The sequence below is a fragment of the Brachyhypopomus gauderio genome, chromosome 12 (genome assembly GCF_052324685.1).
Source record: "Brachyhypopomus gauderio isolate BG-103 chromosome 12, BGAUD_0.2, whole genome shotgun sequence".
In the NCBI taxonomy this organism is placed as follows: domain Eukaryota; kingdom Metazoa; phylum Chordata; class Actinopteri; order Gymnotiformes; family Hypopomidae; genus Brachyhypopomus; species Brachyhypopomus gauderio.
Genome location: NC_135222.1, coordinates 6,673,166 through 6,693,806, shown reverse-complemented (window position 1 = coordinate 6,693,806; position 20,641 = coordinate 6,673,166). Strand labels below are relative to the sequence as shown.

The window sequence follows — 20,641 nt, the reverse complement described above, 5'->3', positions numbered from 1 at the left end:
TACAAAACAGGACCAACGGCTTTTCTTCAGCAGTGAATCATGGGGGTTTTGTTGTGCGTGCTGCGAGTGTACTTACCAATCCCTTTCCTCTTGTATGACCATTTACAGGCTTTCACAAACAACCAAGAAAGTCTGACATTTCTCCACCGTGCCAAGTAAACACTTTTAATAAAGGCACTTGAAATTTCGGTCACAATAATAACTTATAACTGTGATGAATTTAAAAACACTTGTGGAGAAATGGTCTGTGGACCCTGCAATAACAAAAACATGTTTTCATTTCACTTTAATTTCTCTTTTAGTGTAAAGTTGAGCACCGGAGGTCATGTAGCGTGACAATAATTCAACATTGCTACAATAACTTTGTTTTTCTTTATCCTTTAGGCACATTACACTTGAAATACATGCCATGTGTCTTTTGAAAATTGCGGTCCAGAAAGGTACAATCAGCACAGCCATATGGTTTGTTACTTTGCCATGTGACTGACACAGAGGTCTGATCATTGCACATGGTCCATGTCAAACTTGAACCTGCTCTGATGTGATCAGAGTGGATTTCGTTTTCTGTTCATTGGTTCACGAGCCCTATTGAGCACGGCCAGCACAGTCCAGCATGTCTTCCACACACGTGCCAGCACAGAGCACATTCACCCTCGCGTAGGGGTCGATGAGAACAAAAGCTGCCTCCGCCCACCTTCAGAGAGACAGCTTAGCAGTGCACACTACCAAACGGCACTGCCTACACAAACCTAAAGCCCCAGAAGTTTAGAACACCTGTCAGCTAAGAAGGAAACGGGACACATGCTTACAAAACCACTAAGAAAAACCCCTCTCTGTAATTAAGAAGTAAAAGTCCTTACAGATTAGGTCCTATAGTGGTTAAGTAATGCACAAAATCATCTTCTTCCAACTGCTTCATGATAGGAAGATGTTAAATGTTAGTCTTACTGTCCACACTGTCTGTGGAGTCTGTTTTTGTATGGGAAGTGATAGGAACTGCTCCGCATTATTAAACACCTTTGTACCTGAACATGTGATGACAATCAGATTCAATTTAATCGAGGTCATTCACATTCCAGCTCCTTCACAACTTTGCAAAACAATCACACCAAAATTACATTGAATTTTTCACATTTATTAGAAAATGATTAACAAAATATATATTTCTCACATGACAAAGTTTATAAAATACAAATACATTCATTTTACAGGAGTGCCATAAACACTACATTCAGTGCTACTCCAACCTGAAGTTATAGTTTTCACCATTTGGAATTCAGAAAAAAATTCTAGCCATTTATTTGGAATGTTGAGACACTTTAGAGTGGCTAAAAGTTTGGAGCCTGACACACATCCTTCTTGTGATACTCAAAGCTTCAGTCTGCCTCTGCTTTTCTGTGTCATGCTGAATTCTCACTTCCTAAGGCCACCTGCGGAAACCCCAAAGCCACTGGACTGAACACTATTCTAAGAGTTTACTCCCAGAAACTTTCACACGTAGCTTCAGATAGAGCTCTTCAAAGACTTGTTAAGACTTTAAAAGGAGCCATCAACACGAGCTCTCAAGCCCCAAGAAGCTTCTAACACACATCCACAGTACAAGGGCAGTTTTCTAACTGTCTCTGCCCCAGGATCTTCACTGCAAAAGGTTTTCCTCTTATGTTGAATGCTACCCGTGCATATTATTTCAGGCTTGAACCTGACTTTTAATCCTACCAACATACAACCAAGACCATATAAGGTCTCAGATCAACATTTTTTTGACGATAGGTGTGTAATGGGAAAGCAATCAACTTGAAAAGCACTTTGGCTACCAATTATGGTTTAACATTTGTAAATGTTATAGCATCAGCTTGCAGGCGGTTATTACAGTATATGGAAGGGTACCAATAAACCAGAGTTCACTTTAAATACAGAAAAGTCACCTAACCATTTGCCCCAGGTGGTTAGGAGCCTTTTTCCAAAAGGCTTCTGCAAAGTAAATCTTTCTTGGTCTACCCCTGTCCATAACACAAAATCGCCTTCCCTGATATTTCCCGTGATTTTGCCAAACACAAGTTTTCTGTGTTCACAATCACCAGCGGGCATCGACCAGGGTCTGCCCCCCCAGGCGGATTAAGGCCGGATGAGGAAGCGGGAAGTCCACCTGCCTTGGACTCGGTGCCCTTTGCATCCCTTGAAAGGACTTTGGAATCCATCCAATTGCTTAGTCCAATCAGTGCCCCTTCTCTGCTCCAGTAAGCGGCACTGCTGGTCCTAGGGAGCTAGTTCCGGGCCGAGATCCAGGGCATCCAGGAGAAAGCAAATCTCTGCTTCATGTTGATCAGGTCATCAGCATGTTCCTCTCATGCAGGGTCAGGCGTTCAGCACGTCATGCACCGCGGCCTCATGCTGAAGGATGGATTCGGGTCCACCTGAGGAAGGAAGGAAGTATAATCTTAGCATGCAGATAGGCAGGAGCGGTAAAGACATGAGCGTGTGCCGCGGTCGGAGCGGCTCACGTGGGCTCACGTGGGACGGAGGCTGCTCACCTCGCTGTACACAGGAGGCGGCCTGAAACGGAACTCCTGCACGTAGGCCACCAGGGAGCGCTCCAGAACGCCCAGATCCTCCTCGAGCCGGGCGATTGGCGCGCTGCGCACAGCCTCCTCGTCGCTGACCACAGAGCTGTAGTCTGGGGGAGCTGCAGGAAAAATCAAGAAGGGAGTCAGCATGTGGAGGAAAACGCCGGAGAGGCAGGGGGAGCGTGGGCGCCTGTGCACGGTTCGGAGCGTGGGAGGGCGGGAGATACTCACGCTCAGGTCGTTCGGGGATGGCCATGCGAAGCCAGTCCAGGTTCAGGCTGTACTGGCTGCTGACGCTGGAGGTTCGGCTGCCGAAAGGATGGAGGGGGATGGTGCCCATGACCAGTGGCAGCTCCAGACACAGCTTGGACGTCCCAGGGATGTCCACACACACCTAACCGCACAAACAAACGTGCGAAAAGGCGATTAAATCGCGCGGCAACACCGCGTTTGCGACAGGGACTGCGCTTCCTGAACGCGTCCCGAATCAGACGACAGGCTGTTGGCGGTGGGGTTCAGACTCACCTTGAGCGAGTACTCCACCCGGATGATGCGGCACTGCAGGATGGAGGGGCCGACGGGGGGGATCTTGATGGCGCGGCCGTGCCAAGTGTCCCTGCGCCGCGCGCCCACCACGTCTCCGCACAGCGTGGCCACCACCGCCCTCTTCTGCTTCATGGTGCCCCGTGCGATGAAGGTCTGCGTCTGAGTGATGTACGCCTTGGGCACCACCGATCGCGAGGTGGAGTTGTCAAACTCCGCGAACACGGGGATCACCTCGCCTGTAGGGCGTTAAGGAGACGTTAGCGTCCAGGGCGTTTTTCGGTTCAGAGGTCTCTGGATGCCAGCATGGTTGGCTTCTCCAATAGCCAACAGATTGGACTGCATTTGCTACTCCTATTAGCAAGTTAGCCTAAGGCTCTCACCTGGTGTGTAGCCTTTGCGGTCGATCTTTGCGGTGATGGACACCTGACCAGCGTTGCGGTACCAGACGCGAGCCATTTTCTCTTTGGTTCCAGCTTGAGGTGCCTTTATAATGCATTAAAAACAATATTTTTAAATAAACCTTACTTGTACAAAATCTGAGTTAGTTACAATCTGAAGAATAGTTAGTCGGTCAAGCTTACAAGTAGAGAAGGAGTGTTGATGTCGATGGGCTCAATAACTGTGAACTCTTTCCTGATCTTCTTGACGGTGTTCCATGGCCGATGCAGTTTCACCTTAACCCAATAGCGAATGCTACCATGCTTGCCTTCAAAGGAGGTCACAAGTGTCCTGAGGGAGTAAACATGTGCTCAGGTTATTTCTTACATCCACATGGCTGAAAACAAAAACCACCCGATTTCCATTTTACACCAGTGAAGATGATTAAACAAACAAAAACAACTCACTCCTCAGGCAGCTGAAAACTGAAGGGGTACTCGTGTCTTCCTGCAGGAAGGGTCGTCAGCTCACCATTATCTGTGAAGAAGAGATAAGCAGGCGAAGATTCAAAATCCCATCCTGAAAGCTGAAGTCAGTCGTTAGAACTATTAGAAATCAGCAAGTACTCTGACTGAAGCCTGGACAAGCACATTGAACTAACTCATTTACCGTTCACGTTAAGATATAAATGAATAAAAACGTTCTTCTTTCTTTCGTGTAGGCGATGCGTTTTCTGTTGGGGCAGAGGTGCCCAAACTACTTTTACAGTGAAAGCAGTTTTTCTACATAAACTCAAAATCAGTGAGGACGCAAACAAAACAAACCAATGATGAACTGTTCTGGTTAATACACTGCTTAGCTGAAGGAAGTCCAGCAAACATTCACTAAAACAACCGGATAAAATCCAATCTGTTGGCCATCCGCTACTACGTTTAGAAAGTTATCTTAAGATGCCAACTTGGTAGTAACAATTTCTAAGCGAGAGGTAAAGGCGACAAACGCACTCAAGCGCCAGCATCTCATTCAAACCCAACGACTGACCTGCCTGCAGAAGCACTTCTCTTCGGTTAAGATACTCCACTTCATCGCTGTAGTTCTGGGTGTAAGCGGTGCTGGATCCAGCACTGCGAGATTCCGTCCAGTGCACTTTTGCAAAACCCTCAGCATGTAATTTCACCGATGACACTTTGCTCTCTGCAGCCAGCTCAAGCACAACCTTTCCCGACACCACATCCCCACTGCTGAACACCGGAGGAGAATTTACTTCAGGAGAGTCGAAAACGATGGTAAGCCTTTTCAGTTTGTCGAAAATCATCTTTAGTCTTTGCAAGTTCCGAAGTCAGAGCCGAAATTGTTTTCTCGGTAGGATCTCCGGGTGCCTTCTACTTCAAAACAAAACTAAAGCGCTTCATGGCCCTGAAGACCCTTTAAATCGGAGCAGGGCGGAGTTTCTGAAATTATTATGTAATGCTCTAGGCAAGGATGGTCGCTAGCTGGCTAATAAACATCTTCTCTGGGTGTGGACAGAAAGCGGGGGCAGGCACTGCTTGGTGATTGATGGATACAGGTTCTTAGTCGAAAACAAGCTGACTGAGCATGCCCGAACCCACCGTGCAACCCATCGATTCAAAACAAAACTGGTCCATACGGAAAAAAGCTGTTTGTCCAAGACTCTATGAGAATATAACGAACTTATGCAACCGAAACTTCGGCAATCGTACTTAATTAAACATATACAATTAGAACCTCTCGTGAACATAACTTAATAATTACTAAGGAAACGAAAAACAAATGTTTGTACTCTTAAAATACGTTATGTTACCGATTGACAAAGAATCTGAAGATTATTATAATAGTCCACAAACAATAGATAACAGATAATAGTCTATATAAAAGTTAGTTAGCGCCTCCCTGTGGAGAGAGATTAGATTTATGGACCTAACTCACTGGCTCTCCTGCAAGTCTGCCTCCCTCTGGCGGTTATAACCCAAACTGATGAAAGTTTTTCTTCCACTTGTTAATTTCTCCATTTAAAATTACTAAAATATCCCCTACAGCATTACTCCACCACCATCAGCCAGCCACGATGAGAATCTCCCGTTCCACCACATCCCAAAGGTGCTCTATTGGATTAAGATCTGGTGACTGTGGAGGCCATTCGAGTACAGTGAACTCATTTTCGTATTCAAGAAACCAGCCTGAGATTATTCACGCTTTATGACATAGTGCATTATCCTGCTGGAAGTAGCCATCAGAAGATGGGTACACTGTGGTCATAAAGGGATGGCCATGGTCAGCAACAATACTCAGGTAGGCTGTGGCTAGCCACAGGTTTGTTTTTAGGACATCGTAGGTAAATAAGCATTTAATATGTACTGATTTCGATTCTGTGATTTTACAACTGTTAAATATGGCATTCTGAACTGTGTAAATTTTTCCATATAGGACACTCTGTTGTGGAATCCTGTGTCTGGGATCACGGTCATGTTACGTGACCCTATCTCGTGAAGTGTAGGTCACAGATAACACATCCTTACTGTCTGCTGTATAATCCTGATATAGGCTTACTTGGAATTCTCTGACCTTTCAAAGATTACAAAAGTTCGATGTCATGAGAGAGCAAAGTAGCCCCACAGTGCTATCAAAAAATATGAACTTGTGTTGACAATCTCTATTTTGTTTTACACTAATTTATGCTGAAACTAGATAGGTAGATCACTTTATTGTTCTCAGAGGGAAAGTCATACTACAGACAGTACAGTTGAGGAAAAGCAAATGCATCCTAACAATTACAGATGTATGAATGAAGTAAAAGATACAAAATAGAAATACACAAAATAAAAATAAGTAGCTTAACAGTTCAATAATAACTACAATAAGAAAAATGAAATAGTTTTAGTAAGTTGCATAGATGTCATGCAACTAATAAAAACACTAGAATGTACAAAGCTGCTTTTACTGCATGGCCTATTTATTAGTCTGACTGAAGATAACATCAAATGTTGTCACTGCTCCTGAAATCCAGATAATTAGGGTTCACAAACTTTGACCAAACAAAGTCAAAGAAAGTAATAAACTTACACAATGGATGCCTGTCTTACTTAAAAGGTCAATTAATTAATTAATGATCAAAGTACATGTTAAACTACCTTTGACCCATGCTGTACCACATTTGAGAGATTAAAGTCTTTCATTTGCATCTTTTATAGAATATCAATATAACACATTTTATTGAAAATGACCATTTAGTATGCGACGACTAGTGTCTACCTTCATGACAATTCAGAAAAAAGAGAATGCTGAGATGCAGCCACAGTCCCAGATACACTTTTCAAATAGCATTCAGAGTTGTATGTTTTGTGCTTTTGACCTCAGTAGATTAATGAACAGCCAGCTGAGGATCTGACTGTGTCTGTGCACGGTTTCCTGAGCATGAGCATCGTCAAAAAAGTAAGCAAAGAAGCAAGCAAACAAATAAACAAACCCAGAGTAAAACCGAGGGGGAAAGTATAGGCTGCGTTCCAAAGGAAGGTTCAAGTTCAGGTTAAGGAACTCAAAATATTAACTCTAAACAACACCGACGAATCACATACCTCGAATGAGATGCCGTCTCTTTCTGAAATACGTTATTTTGGACGTGTAGTCTGTGTAGACGGTGTTGAAGCCAACGTTTCGGTTTTCCAGCCACTGAGCAGTAGCGGCCCCTCTGCAGAGAACCGTCAGCGCTCGAGCTTTAAGCTCCCGGTTGAGCTGAAGAACAACCTTTCCGGTCACCGTCTCCCCGCTGGTGTACACGGCACCGTCGGGACCGTCCAGGTCCAGGATAAAGTGTTCAATAGTTGTGAAAGTCATTGCTTTGGAAAGGAACACAGGGGAAACCATAAACCATCGTTTATCCCCTCAGAAGATCATCGAAATGAGAGAATGACGTTTGCTATCCTTTCATTAACGTTATCTAATTTACATGACAAACGAGCCTCATAACGTATTACATTATTCAAAGTTATCTATAATTCAAATACGTTTACATTACTATTCTGGGTTTCTTAATCACTCATCAATTAAACCGTATGACCGGTAAATAATAGCTTACTTATTTTGACAGAAACTCGTTTAACATCAATGAATGATGAACTCGCCACCTGCCAGGTGTTTGACCGGCAGTCACGACCACATCCACGATTTCAGGGAAACTTATGACCACCGTTGTTCGTTCGTCCCCCTTGTTTGAACACGCCCAACAAGATAAGACAGACCACGCCTTCTATAGCAGACCACGCCTTCCTGTACCAGGGTAACGCCACCAAATGAGTGGAAATCAAATGGTTTCCATGACGTGATGACGACTCTGATGACGAGTTTCCATCACGTATTTCTCGTGCATATTTTGATTTTTTACGCGCACATTTTTTATTTTTATGTAATTGCATGTGACGATATATGAAGGCCTGTCTGTATTGCATATTACATAAAGGATAACACAGGTAGAGTAGCCTTTTTTACTCAGTGTGGAATGCGAACACAAATAAATAATGTTGCAATTAATACATTGAAACAAAATAGTGATTGTTCATAATAAGTCAGAGCCTATTTTCAGAACCATTGCCTGACTAGTCATTACTGAGACCTGCTCAAACTTTGTATTAAATACTGTTCCTTCTTTATGATGAATGTAAGTGATGAACATGTGAGTCTGATTTTAAAACCTGAACATTACATGAAATTAAGTGAAAATTGACTACAAAGGTAAAATCACAGTTACGTCGAAGGTTTCACTGCTGCAACATAAGCAAGCATCTGTTCAGACAAAAACCTACAAGACACAACAAGCTCAAACGCATTTAGGCCGTCGTCTTTCCAACAGATGTATGCTGTAGATGTAACACTCCTTATTGAAGGAGGGGTCGTCGGGTCTGACTAAATGCCCTTCGATACAATTGACTGTATTATCTAATGAGTCAAGGTACAAGCTTACGTTACGTTCTCAACTCTGCATTATATTTAACACTAACATGTCTAGATATTTACTTTGCCCAGTCCATATCAAATTAAATGCATGACAATAATAACCCAATTGTATGAGTAATATATTAACTCATTTGTACTATTAATTTGCTTTTTTACTCTGCTCTCCACTACATCCACAACTTTATGCAGGACGTGGAGTTTTCACATCACGTCTCAAACAGCTGTTATGTTCTGATAAGAAACTGTGGAGTTATACAGGCAGTGTAATAATGTAAATATGCATGCAGTGGTGTGACACAACAATGCAGACTTTAATGAATTCATTAGGAGGACACATTTGATCTGCTATAACACATCTCTCTATAAGCTGTGCTTGGGAAGGACGTGTACTGTATGGTAAGCATCATACACAATGGCCTTGTCCAGACGGCAAGCTATACGTGTGTCGTCTATGGTGGTCTAACGGCACCTCAGGGATTGGCTTGACTTCAAAAGCTTCTCTGTGAGTTGTTGTGAAATACTGTTCACTGTGAGGAGGCTTGATATGACTCTCTTTGATCTGAGGAGACAGCAGGAGAGACATTCCACAGAGGAACTTTGGAGAGACCTGAAATCTCTAAATCGTTAGGAACTTTGTACGCTTCAATAAATTCACTTATAAATCTACTTGCTTTGTGTTGCTTTGTCAGCAGTGACGGCCACAGAACAAGTGCACTCCTGCTTTCTGCGACAGCCCCTCAAAAGCGTGATGTGTGTGTCTTTATCTACTGCACGTCTTACCTTAGCAAGGTTCCCAGGGCTTAATCCATGTCTTCTGGAGTTGACAGGAATATAATCCTGTTGAACCGTAGAAAGAGCTGGACCAGATTCTAAGAGAATTGAACAGGAGTACAGAATTACAGCAGTAAATATCTATATCTGAACTATATAACAGAACAGCATTAAATATCTTTACAGGATACTTTTAACTATGCAACAGCAATACCAATACCGATATATATATATATATATATATATATATATATATATATATATATATATATATATATATATATATATATATATATATATATATAAGAATACACCAATAAATGTCTACACTACACAATGCATTCTAATTTATCAAAGCAATATAAATATATATAAAATCTTCATAAAGAAACAAAGTTTTTTTTCATTTAACAGTTTGAAATGCAGTTTATCTGACAAATCTGCAATTGACGTTTGCAGTGCCTTATTTACACACTGCTTATGCATTTCAGCTAACGCAAAGTAGATCACACTGGAAGGTGATTTACAGTTCTGTGTGGAATATGAAAGTTCTACGACTGAACTTCCACTCAGCATTGTGTCTCTATTTTATGTCAACAGAGGGCGCTGTCGGACTTTGTTAATTCAAATTAACCTTGATTTGCTAGGACCCAACCAGGAGGATAGGTCTGTGGCTTGGCTCGAGCTAGGCTTTTTTGCGTATAGCTCTCTTGGGCTGTTGTGCTGTAAACCGTCCCACTCAGACTTGTCCCAAGTTTGACATTACTCTTGGTTCTGATGCTTGGTCCGTCAACACGAACTGGGAACTGTCTATGTCTTGCCTGAAGAACATAAAGACGATTAGCCCCCTTGAAAAAGCACCGTGGATCACATGCGGTTCACTTGTTGCATCCTTTAGCCTAGATTCTAAAACACTGGGAAGTTACAAATCCTGAAAAGAACTGTGGAGAGTCCACCTCTGAGAAGAAGAATCGGTTAGTTGTGGATGTCATCCTGTCTTGGTTCCGCCTTACATCTGTGTCCCCTTGAGGGACAGAGCTTTGAGTTGTCTTTCTGGGCTGTAAATGAACAGGGTCTGGCAGTGAGAAACAGAAATATGATTAAGACTGGAGCAGTGAAATTGAATTTATTTTACCTTTAATAGTAACTAAATATAATGTTTTCATTGTAAAATAAACTCACAACTATAAAAATACATTTTTATTGTGCTTGTGTTGAGACTGAAATGCTGCCCCCTGCTGGGCAAGGTATAGTAACTTCAATAGTGCAGGGAAAACGTGAATAGTAGACTAAAATGTTTATGGGACTTCTGTGGCTAAAAGCTGAATTGTTTCAGACACATTGGACCTTTTGCTTATCTGAAGATTCTGCCTGCTTAATTGAGAGATCAATGTGTGTAATTAGACATACCAGACTTTATTTCATTAAAAGCATCCGATGTTGTTGTGGTCCACTTATTTTGAAGGTCCCCAAGATTGAGATGTAAGCTTTTCTTTAGTGATAGGGGACTGTAGTAACCAGAAAGGGCTATGTCATTATTAATTTATTTATTTATTTATTTATTTATTTATTTAAAATTATTTTATGATATTACTGCCACTAAAACTAATATATATATGTATGGTTAGAAAGAAACCTGAACTTAAGGTTTCTTAAGGCAATCTTGGAAAAAATGTAAACAAATGTTTTAAATTCTTGTGCAGAATTGAACAGAGCGCAAACATACCGTTGGACGCCTTTATGCTTGAACGAGGCTGTGTGAGTCGTTTTGGTTTCCTGAACTTTCTCTCTGTCTCCCATTGCCAAGGATGAGTGGATTTGCTGAATCAAAGTGAATAGAGGCACGGGGATTATGGGACAGTACTGGTGTGTCACTGGAGGACTTTTGAGTACAACAAGCAAAAAGACAAATCACAGTAATATGACAATCAACCAAAGAATGTCTTGGCTAACAGATTTATGATAATAATGGCTAGACACTACCTTTTCCATACACTGTGCAGGAGAGCTCTCTTTGTACTGGAAGGTGTCATTATAACTGGTGCTCACAGAAGTTAGCTTATTGTCTCCTGTGATTGGTCCTCTTCCACCTTACAAGATAACACTGACATCCACATCATAAGAATAAAGGCTGAACAAAGAAATCCCCTGAGAACTCAAGAGGAGACCATCAAATCAACATAAAAGAGCGTGAATGGGCTTCACTGACCAAGACATTTTGCTTTAAGGACCGGGGACACCTTGTGGGCAACATAAGATGCTCTGTGGGTGGTATCAGGAAGTTCGTCCTTGCGCTGTTTCACTTTGACGGCCAGGGCAGGGTGCACAGGGCTGGAGACAGCAGACGATGCAGGCGGGTGACGGAAACTCTCCGAGTGAATGGTGCGGAAGTCCTGGAAGCGCTGGTCTGAGTGCGTCTTCAAGTTGGTGACTAGCTTGGTCCAGGCCTGGATGCGACTGAGAGGCGCGGTGGGGTGTGAGGAGAAGGACCTGGCCACCTCTGTCTCGTACTCCTTGATCCGCCGAAGGTCTCTGTGTTCCACTTCTGCTGTTGCAGGCCGTGGAACAGCAGCACGTTTTGTTAGTGAAGGAAACGATTGGAAATCTTTCTGGAAAGTAGTTTCATAAGTCTTTTCAGGCCCATGTCTCTGGTGTCCGGCCCATAACGGCATAAGGGACAACCTTGAGAGGTTCTCTCCTAATGGAGGGTGTAGAAATGTGTCCATGTTCACAGTGGTAGCCATTTCAAAAGATTCCAGGCAACGATGCTTGGTTTCTTGGTTGTGCTATTCAGTAAGACCACCGCTGTACCTGTAAACCTCTAATTTTAAGATGACAAATCTCTGCTCATTCTCTAAGGTGCGTTCAAGTGACAGAACAAGAGAAAACAGAATCTAGAATTAGATCCATGATGTCATAATAACTTATCTGGTCCAGAGAACTTGACTTTAAACTAGCAGAGCCTGAATTTGCTACAAATGTTAAAATCTACCATAAATCCTCATTTTTAGGTGTTTAAAAGGCTCAAAAATAGACCCAGTGCTTACTGAAATTGCAGTTTAATTTTAAACAGGATCTATTTAAATTAATCACTATTCTTGACTTTGCTATATGCAGCAATAATCTGAAAAGATATCATACCATACTGTGTCCACCCAGACGTAGCATTGCCTTGTTCAACATGCCCCTCGGGTTTTTTGTTTGGACATTAATTATTTATGATTTCCCTTGACAACGACAACCAAAACAAAATGTCTTCTTAATCTCAAATTTTTTAGAATAAACAATGAGTGTGAAAATCCCATTTACAGTGTCCAAGTACCTTTCAGTCAGACAAAGATGTTTGCTTGAACATTTTTTCTATAATTGCCATTTGTATTTTTTCAAAATACAGGCTAAACTCTAGATGGCAGCCTAATCTGCCCAAATTTGCATGTGCCATGAACTTGGATTATGTGATTGTTAATGAATCTATGTGTCATTGTTTAGAGGACTATTTCTTAATATTGTAAGATATCAAAGGCTTAATATGCCAAGCAATCTTTTGTTAAGTTTTCCTCTGTTTTTCTTTATATAGGAATCTAGTTTAGTTATACACTAATTAAAAACAAGGAATAGGTATAAAATATAATTCACTATGTTTTGTCTGAACACAGTTACCTCAATATTAGATATTTGTTGACATGACCACCATCTCCCCCCCCCCCCCCCCCCCCCAGTGGTTTCATCGTGAGCAGGGTACATGGAGATTTGTAGTACAGATGTGAATGTGGTGGTTACAATTTGACAAGGTGCTTTCAAGAAGCTGTAAAAAAAAGTTGTAACATAGTTGTGCAATGACATGTATCACAGTTTGTATTTGCATCATAAGCAACCAATGTGAATGACAATCAAATCGTAAGATCTGGTGTTGTCAAAACACAATAGTCCATCAGGAGGTTTTTCTGTCCTCTTACTTTAGCAAGATGGGCTTGAACATGAATGTATCTGTAAACATAAAGTATTTTTAAATCAAATATAATGTTTTTAATCAATATGGATACCTCAAGCCAGAAGGCTTTACCATCTCAAGGATTTGTGAGTGGATGGGAATACATGCATGAGCTTTGTGCTATTAGATATTAGATCCAACAGCATGTTCACACTTGTGACCGTAAACAACAGCCCCGCAAACATAGATGTGTGCCAATCTGCCCACAGGAAATGGTAAAGTAGGGAGCTTTATTGTGAATCTATACAAAAAAAAATCACAACTTCCTACATGTGAACATTTGAGAAGTACATTAATGCAATGATCTTGTTAAGTCCTGCGCCTTGAGCTGCGGTCCTGACACGTCCCGACGACTCCGTTATCAGCAGTCCTCGAGCATGCCCAGGGTAGGGTTCGACCTGCAGGCAGGGCTGATAAGCAACTGCAATTCTCAGGCAAAGAACCTTACACAGTTTTGCCTCTTAAGCTGAGACATCAAGGTTAATATATGCTGCCTACTGGAGCCTTCGCTTGTTTGTATGTTTGCTTTTGTTCATTTTGCAACTGCACCATTTTACCCCAATTTTACCCCAAATAATCCATCATTAAGAAACTGAAGGTTTGAACTGAACTCACGATGTCCGTTTCTTAACTGTAGTGGCGTTATAGCGTATATGTAGCGTAAATTAATGTAAGCTACTGAATCTAAAAAGTGTTGCAATTCAAATTCAATACAGACAGATGTAGATACAGATGTAAACATCTGTTTAACGAAAACGAGTTTAACGAAAACTTGCCAGTCCAGTTTGCAGACATGCTTTGCTTCCATTTTAAAGCAGCATCACAGAAGCTGATCCAACACTCAGGTTCAAACGTGTGCTTGCAAGAGTTGAGCCTCTACGATCAACCACAAGGGCCAAACCAGTCTCATAACTGGTTTCATTTTACAGATATCACACTTAAAGGCAAATTTTAACACGCCAGAACAACAAAAAAAAAACAATCAGCACATTTCTAGAAAAAACCTAGTATACATCATAGCAGCCTCTAAGGTTATGGTTAAGTGTTTTAATGGTAAATTTTTTAAACTATCATAGCAGTTACCTTCGTTACATTTGTTAACGTAATTATGTAAAACTCTACAGAGTGACCTATAATATTAGCGTAAATACTGTTCTGAAACACTAAATAGTACATATTATTATCATATATCATCAGCAACAGATACTTGGTACTATCAATGAAGTCAAATCATGCTGGTGTCGGTTAAGTCCTGGTGATCTAATCCTAACTCTAATCAAGTATTCTAACTCTACAGGTGTAGAGTTTATCAGATTCCATTGTGTTTCTAAGGGATAAAGTACTCCAAGTACAAACAAGAAATAATGAATAAAACTACACAACCACCACCATCTAATCACAAAGGAATCTTTTAGTCACACAAGACTCATATCTGGCATACCTGGCATATCTCTGGGATCGAGTTCACTGTGGATGGATCAGTTCCTCTGATGGGATTGTGTTCACTGAGTATGGAGCTGTTCCTGTGATGGGATCGTGGTCACTGTGTATGGATCTGTTCCTCTGATGGGATCATGTTCACTGTGTATGGAGCTATTCCTCTGATGGGATCATGTTCACCATGTATGGATCTGTTCCTCTGATGGGATCATGTTCACTGTGTATGGATCTGTTCCTCTGATGGGATCATGTTCACTGTGTATGGAGCTATTCCTCTGATGGGATCATGTTCACCATGTATGGATCTGTTCCTCTGATGGGATCATGTTCACTGTGTATGGAGCTGTTCCTCTGATGGGATCATGTTCACCATGTATGGATCTGTTCCTCTGATGGGATCATGTTCACTATGTATGGATCTGTTCCTCTGATGGGATCATGTTCACCATGTATGGTTTGTTCCTCTGTTGGCATCATGTTCACTAAAACTCTTTTCAGTCTTCAGTCCAAGTTTGCATGTGTTCAGGTACCGAAGGAGTAACTGGGGATACTGATTCATCAGGGGCTGATGACAAAGCAAAGGCATGTCATGAATGAAGAAATTAAATAATGAAGAAATGCTCTGTGCTTTTCACAAAAAGGGGGATGACAGAAGCAAAAAAACCTTCGTCTTGTGATGCATGTGCTTTTGCCAAAGGGCCATGTCTTCTATAGGGCCATGTCTTCTATAGGGCCATGTCTATAGGGCCACAGCATGTTGACTTAAGTGCAGGTCATCCAGCTTAAAAATAATGCACTGATCTCCTCTGCACCCTATTTGATTGTGTGGACACTTATTAACTCTGTTGCAGAGGAATTGGATGGAAGGGTGAGACTTCCCCTGTGATGTCCAGCCGGTTCATCCTGCCAACGTGGACATGACTGCTATTTATCTAGAAGGCTGGACAAGCTCTGACGCAGGTTGCTGAGATCAAAGATCTTGAGGTCTAGTGCTTCCACGACCTTCCGCACCTCAAGCTCGGTCCGCTGCCGTGCATCCTGGGCGGTGGCCAGGGTCTGCTCCGCCTCCTTCACCTGCTGCTCCAGCTCAGCGTTCTTCTCCTCCAGCTCCTGACGGCAATAACAGTGGTAGCACCGATTACGCCAGGCTGAACAGTGGAGGGGTGTTTATAAAGCGTGAATAAACACATCTGCAGTGTGAGCATACCTGCACTCTTCTGTTAACTTCTTCCCTTTCTCTCTCCAGTTCCCCAAATTCTGACTTCTTGGTCTGTAGACCATCAATTTCCTGTAATTGTATATTTTCAGAGTGACCTTCACGGATCTACACGCTGTGATTTGTAAAGTTAAATATGACGATGTAATGTTTACTTTTGCATCCAAAACAGGCAAAAAAAAAAAAAAAACAACTGAGCTAAATGAAAACAACTGAGCTTCAATGGAGATGGGCTTACTTCATCCTTAGCCTTCAGAAGAGCCTCCATCTCTTCTACGGACTGGAAGGGTTCCTCCCTCCTCTTCTCAGAAGAAGCAGGGTGTCCACACTGAGCCTCCAGCTCTGACACCTGAAACGAAAAAAGATCTATCTCAGATGTGATGGGGGGAGCATATTACGTCATAGGCATGTCAATCAAATCCCATTAGCATAGAGGCATGCTGATCAACTTCCTTTACAACAAGTACAGTTGCATCTTGGTCAGCACAGCAAGGCCACCAGCACGTCGAGCCGCCCCATCTCTGATGCGTTTTCCCACACTCGCAGACAACACACCAATAGTAAATGCGATGAATTGAACCTTGTTTTACTCTTGGGGACAGGCGCAAAACAACTCCAGCGTCATCTTGCAGCAGGCTCAGAATTGAGAGGGCTGCTTGCTTTCCCATTCGAACAGCAGAGTTCTGTTGGGTCATTTGTCTTGTCTCCATATTAGGGCGATGGCGATACCTTGTCCTGCACATTGTCCTATAAATACCTCTTCATCTCCCATGAGACCTGAACCACTTCCCACCATCTAGTTCGGTTTTTTCTTCTTTTACACCACATGAACTGGGATTTTTGTGTCGTTTGTCATTTTTTGACATCATGACGCAAACAGACTGTGCACCATATACATATACCTTGTTTACAGATTGAATCCAGGCCACTCTTAGAAGCACGGAAAGCTTTCACACTTTTAATAAGCCGCTGCTTAGACATTCAGAGGCGAATTCAGTTCATTCGCATTCATATAGTGTTGGTTGCGAATTTCCTGATCCAATCCTTACCAAGAATTAGCCTAGTCAGGTTTGCTCAGGTTTGCTGGCTCATGGCCCTCCCCATGCGAGCCCCAGTGACTACCTGCCCCCGGAGCTTGTCCGTCTCCTCCTGGTACTCCGTGAGCTGTTTCTTCCACTGCTCAATGCTACGGTTGGCCTCATGGAGGGCCCCAACCAGTTTGGCGTTGCTCTCCTGTAGAGTGCTAAGCTCCGCCTCCATATTCGCTTCGCACAGAGAACTGCAGGGAACAGGAAATGGATGTGGTACCATAACGTGAGAAGAGCGTGTGGACATGCTGCAACCGCTCACTTAAAAACATCTTAATGAGTATTACAACATCTTAATGAATACTGCAATACCTTAATGAGTATTACAACATCTTAATGAATACTGCAATACCTTAATGAATATTGCAACATCTTAATGAATGCTGTAACTGGTGTTTAAATGAAGACATTCAAGTCCGAACAGGTGTACAGAAAATCTGAATAATCCGGACACAGATGACCACACACACACACACACACACACACACACACACACACACACACACACACCAACTCGACTCTGAAGTGATGCGTCAGTGCGAGAGCGAGCACCTCACCCTTCAGAGAGGATCTTCTTGACGTGGTTGTTCTCAGAGGTCAGCTCCGCATCTGAACTCTTACAGTGGAGCGCTTCCTCTGGGCCGTTCACACACAGGAGAGGTGGAGGAGACTGACCGTCATCAGTCAGCACCTGTGCAACACACATGAGATCCTTGGCATAGTGGGAACTCTACTTAGACCCCATCAACAACAGGTAATAATGTCATCATATACAAGACCAGCTATCTAAACCCAAATGGTCAACAGATGATAGATTCATTATAGAACTACCTGGGTCATAATTATATGTTAAAGAAATGTTCCTTTTCCAGTTGTTATTAGATATGAAACTGCCCTTTTATCAGTGGGGTTAGCATCCTTTGCTAAAAGCTAATAAACAGAATTTGTTTTGTGTAATTCAACTAAATGAAAATGAAGCACACAAATTGCATCTTAAATTCCAGAATTGTATTCTATTAATTCTATTCTATTAATTCTATTCAGATGTTCACAGATCACAGAACAATGGAGTATATATTTGGGGCCATATATCCTTGAAGTGAGAAAACGCTTGCATTATTAATCCAGCTCGGACTCAGATTCCCCTAAAGGAGCTTGTTTCAAAGCATCTGTACCATTAGCTGTCTAACTTACCCTACAGTGAAACATGGTAAAACAGTGCATTCCCCATATGCTGATATATTAAACTAGAAAGCATCGATATTTATCCCACGCTACTCTGCTTGAGATGATGATCGGGAAGCAGGGATTGATGAATTATGCATTCAGGGGTCATGCAAAAATAATGAAGGATCATGCCTTTCAAGCATATTTCTTCCCTTCAACTCTTGTACGTTTTACTTGTAACATAATGCTAAGATTCTCCCCTGCACGTGGAGCTGGAATACCTTCTCCCACACACTACTGAACTGGGCTGAAAAGTCTATTAGGACTTTCAACAGTGACAAAATGGGAGCATAGTACACAATTAAGAAACTCATCACAGCAGTAAAAGCAGAGATGTTGTAATCATCTAACTCAGAAAATGCAACTTCTGTATAATGAAAGGTTTTGTGCATTGGTTTTGACAGATTAAAGTAAATAATTCTGAAATGAAAAGGATAATTGCACAGCAACACTCATTCGAGCACCATGGTGAAAGCACATATGGCCTTGTATTTATTCATGTTTTCATGCGGTGTCCAGAAATGGTTTTATTAAGTGGGGAGGGCATCACATATCACTGTCATCTCAGGCCATGGGGATACGTATTGACTGAGGTCATAACGCCAAGGTCAGACTAAAAGTAAATACCACCTCCTCAGCAACACACATATGGTCTTTCCATATGGCTGCAGAGAAGTGACCTGGCATATTATGAACTTCTTCAGGCAACAGAAGTGCACTCACGACCTGAAGAGTGTCTGGGTGCATCTGGCCATATCACAGTGCTTAAAAGAAGAAACATCAAGTGTATGTCTCATTACTCTTGAGTGAGTATTCTAAGGGTACAAAGTAACAGATAATCAGTGAATGTTTAAGACATACTTTCCACTGGCATGTACAGTAATGTTGAAATTTTTACTCCATGAATATTCACAAGGTAATGTGAAGGGTGTCTGGGCAACATCACGTCTAGCTGTGAGGATGACATGGAGCTCTGGGACGAGGTCCTTCCAGATGGAGAATGAAACGGCCAGTGAGCTGTAAAAGCCACAGTGACAATGAAGCGCCCTGCTGAGTGTGTGCAGCTGTAGTAGCGTGTGGCTCTGAGGTGGAGTAGCGTGTGGCTCTGAGGTGGAGTAGGGTGCGGGTCTGAGGTGGAGTAATGTGTGGCTCTGAGGTGGAGTAGGGTGTGGCTCTGAGGTGGAGTAATGTGTGGCTCTGAGGTGGAGTAATGTGTGGCTCTGAGGTGGAGTAGCGTGTGGCTCTGAGGTGGAGTAGGGTGCGGGTCTGAGGTGGAGTAATGTGTGGCTCTGAGGTGGAGTAGGGTGTGGCTCTGAGGTGGAGTAATGTGTGGCTCTGAGGTGGAGTAATGTGTGGCTCTGAGGTGGAGTAGCGTGTGGCTCTGAGGTGGAGTAGGGTGCGGGTCTGAGGTGGAGTAATGTGTGGCTCTGAGGTGGAGTAATGTGTGGCTCTGAGGTGGAGTAATGTGTGGCTCTGAGGTGGAGTAGGGTGTGGCTCTGAGGTGGAGTAGGGTGCGGGTCTGAGGGAGTAGCGTGTGGCTCTGAGGTGGAGTAAAGTGTGGCTCTGAGGTGGAGTAGCGTGTGGCTCTGAGGTGGAGTAGGGTGTGGCTCTGAGGTGGAGTAATGTGTGGCTCTGAGGTGGAGTAATGTGTGGCTCTGAGGTGGAGTAGCGTGTGGGTCTGAGGTGGAGTAGCGTGTGGGTCTGAGGTGGAGTAGCGTGTGGGTCTGAGGTGGAGTAATGTGTGGCTCTGAGGTGGAGTAATGTGTGGCTCTGAGGTGGAGTAATGTGTGGCTCTGAGGTGGAGTAGCGCGTCGCTCTGAGGTGGAGTAGCGCGTCGCTCTGAGGTGGAGTAGCGTGTCGCTCTGAGGTGGAGTAGCGTGTGGCTCTGAGGTGGAGTAGGGTGCGGGTCTGAGGTGGAGTAATGTGTGGCTCTGAGGTGGAGTAGGGTGTGGCTCTGAGGTGGAGTAATGTGTGGCTCTGAGGTGGAGTAATGTGTGGCTCTGAGGTGGAGTAGCGTGTGGCTCTGAGGTGGAGTAGGGTGCGGGTCTGAGGTGGAGTAATGTGTGGCTCTGAGGTGGAGTAATGTGTGGCTCTGAGGTGGAGTAATGTGTGGCTCTGAGGTGGAGTAGGGTGTGGCTCTGAGGTGGAGTAGGGTGCGGGTCTGAGGGAGTAGCGTGTGGCTCTGAGGTGGAGTAAAGTGTGGCTCTGAGGTGGAGTAGCGTGTGGCTCTGAGGTGGAGTAGGGTGTGGCTCTGAGGTGGAGTAATGTGTGGCTCTGAGGTGGAGTAACGTGTGGCTCTGAGGTGGAGTAGCGTGTGGGTCTGAGGTGGAGTAGCGTGTGGGTCTGAGGTGGAGTAATGTGTGGCTCTGAGGTGGAGTAATGTGTGGCTCTGAGGTGGAGTAGCGCGTCGCTCTGAGGTGGAGTAGCGCGTCGCTCTGAGGTGGAGTAGCGC

General features: G+C 43.2%; 3 protein-coding genes and 1 long non-coding RNA gene across 9 annotated transcripts in view; 1 reads left to right on the top strand and 3 right to left on the bottom strand.

The window, feature by feature from the left end:
- Positions 1 to 1,119: 1,119 nt before the first annotated feature.
- On the bottom strand, positions 1,120 to 7,721 carry arrdc2 (arrestin domain containing 2). 2 transcript variants are annotated; one of them, XM_077024737.1, is made up of 9 exons: positions 7,582 to 7,721; positions 7,082 to 7,342; positions 3,956 to 4,025; positions 3,692 to 3,839; positions 3,491 to 3,593; positions 3,090 to 3,346; positions 2,796 to 2,958; positions 2,532 to 2,683; positions 1,120 to 2,414 (listed from the first exon to the last, which is right to left on the bottom strand). In XM_077024737.1, the coding sequence occupies exons 2-9, from the start codon at positions 7,338 to 7,340 to the stop codon at positions 2,364 to 2,366; spliced, it is 1,203 nt and encodes a 400-aa protein (XP_076880852.1). In that variant the 5' UTR covers positions 7,341 to 7,342; positions 7,582 to 7,721; the 3' UTR covers positions 1,120 to 2,363. The 2 variants fall into 2 exon arrangements, with proteins under 2 accessions (XP_076880852.1, XP_076880851.1); XM_077024736.1 differs by lacking the exons at positions 7,082 to 7,342; positions 7,582 to 7,721 and adding an exon at positions 4,530 to 5,240.
- Positions 5,240 to 20,641, top strand: part of LOC143528828 (uncharacterized) — a 27,308-nt gene continuing 11,906 nt past the window's right edge. Inside the window, exons 1-2 of the long non-coding RNA XR_013134530.1 lie at positions 5,240 to 5,798; positions 5,934 to 7,972. This is a non-coding gene — a long non-coding RNA (uncharacterized LOC143528828). The remainder of the gene's footprint in view (positions 5,799 to 5,933; positions 7,973 to 20,641) is intronic.
- On the bottom strand, positions 8,749 to 12,899 carry LOC143528822 (uncharacterized). Of its 4 annotated transcripts, XM_077024733.1 has the most exons (9): positions 12,369 to 12,899; positions 11,437 to 12,081; positions 11,211 to 11,317; positions 10,954 to 11,048; positions 10,638 to 10,735; positions 10,184 to 10,302; positions 9,862 to 10,075; positions 9,237 to 9,325; positions 8,749 to 9,015 (listed from the first exon to the last, which is right to left on the bottom strand). In XM_077024733.1, the coding sequence occupies exons 2-9, from the start codon at positions 11,969 to 11,971 to the stop codon at positions 8,860 to 8,862; spliced, it is 1,413 nt and encodes a 470-aa protein (XP_076880848.1). In that variant the 5' UTR covers positions 11,972 to 12,081; positions 12,369 to 12,899; the 3' UTR covers positions 8,749 to 8,859. The 4 variants fall into 4 exon arrangements, with proteins under 4 accessions (XP_076880848.1, XP_076880847.1, XP_076880849.1 ...); XM_077024732.1 differs by having other exon boundaries at positions 11,437 to 12,899; XM_077024734.1 differs by having other exon boundaries at positions 9,862 to 10,048; positions 11,437 to 12,898.
- homer3b (homer scaffold protein 3b) overlaps positions 13,430 to 20,641 on the bottom strand; it is a 10,653-nt gene continuing 3,441 nt past the window's right edge. Inside the window, exons 5-10 of one of the 2 annotated variants that reach the window (XM_077024738.1) lie at positions 17,520 to 17,653; positions 16,997 to 17,153; positions 16,113 to 16,223; positions 15,866 to 15,946; positions 15,670 to 15,768; positions 13,430 to 15,223 (exon numbers count right to left, since the gene is read on the bottom strand). In XM_077024738.1, the coding sequence (XP_076880853.1) occupies positions 15,101 to 15,223; positions 15,670 to 15,768; positions 15,866 to 15,946; positions 16,113 to 16,223; positions 16,997 to 17,153; positions 17,520 to 17,653 (705 nt within the window). In that variant the 3' untranslated portion in view covers positions 13,430 to 15,100. Of the gene's footprint in view, positions 15,769 to 15,865; positions 15,947 to 16,112; positions 16,224 to 16,996; positions 17,154 to 17,519; positions 17,654 to 20,641 lie in introns of both variants that reach the window. The other variant, XM_077024739.1, reaches the window with a different exon arrangement.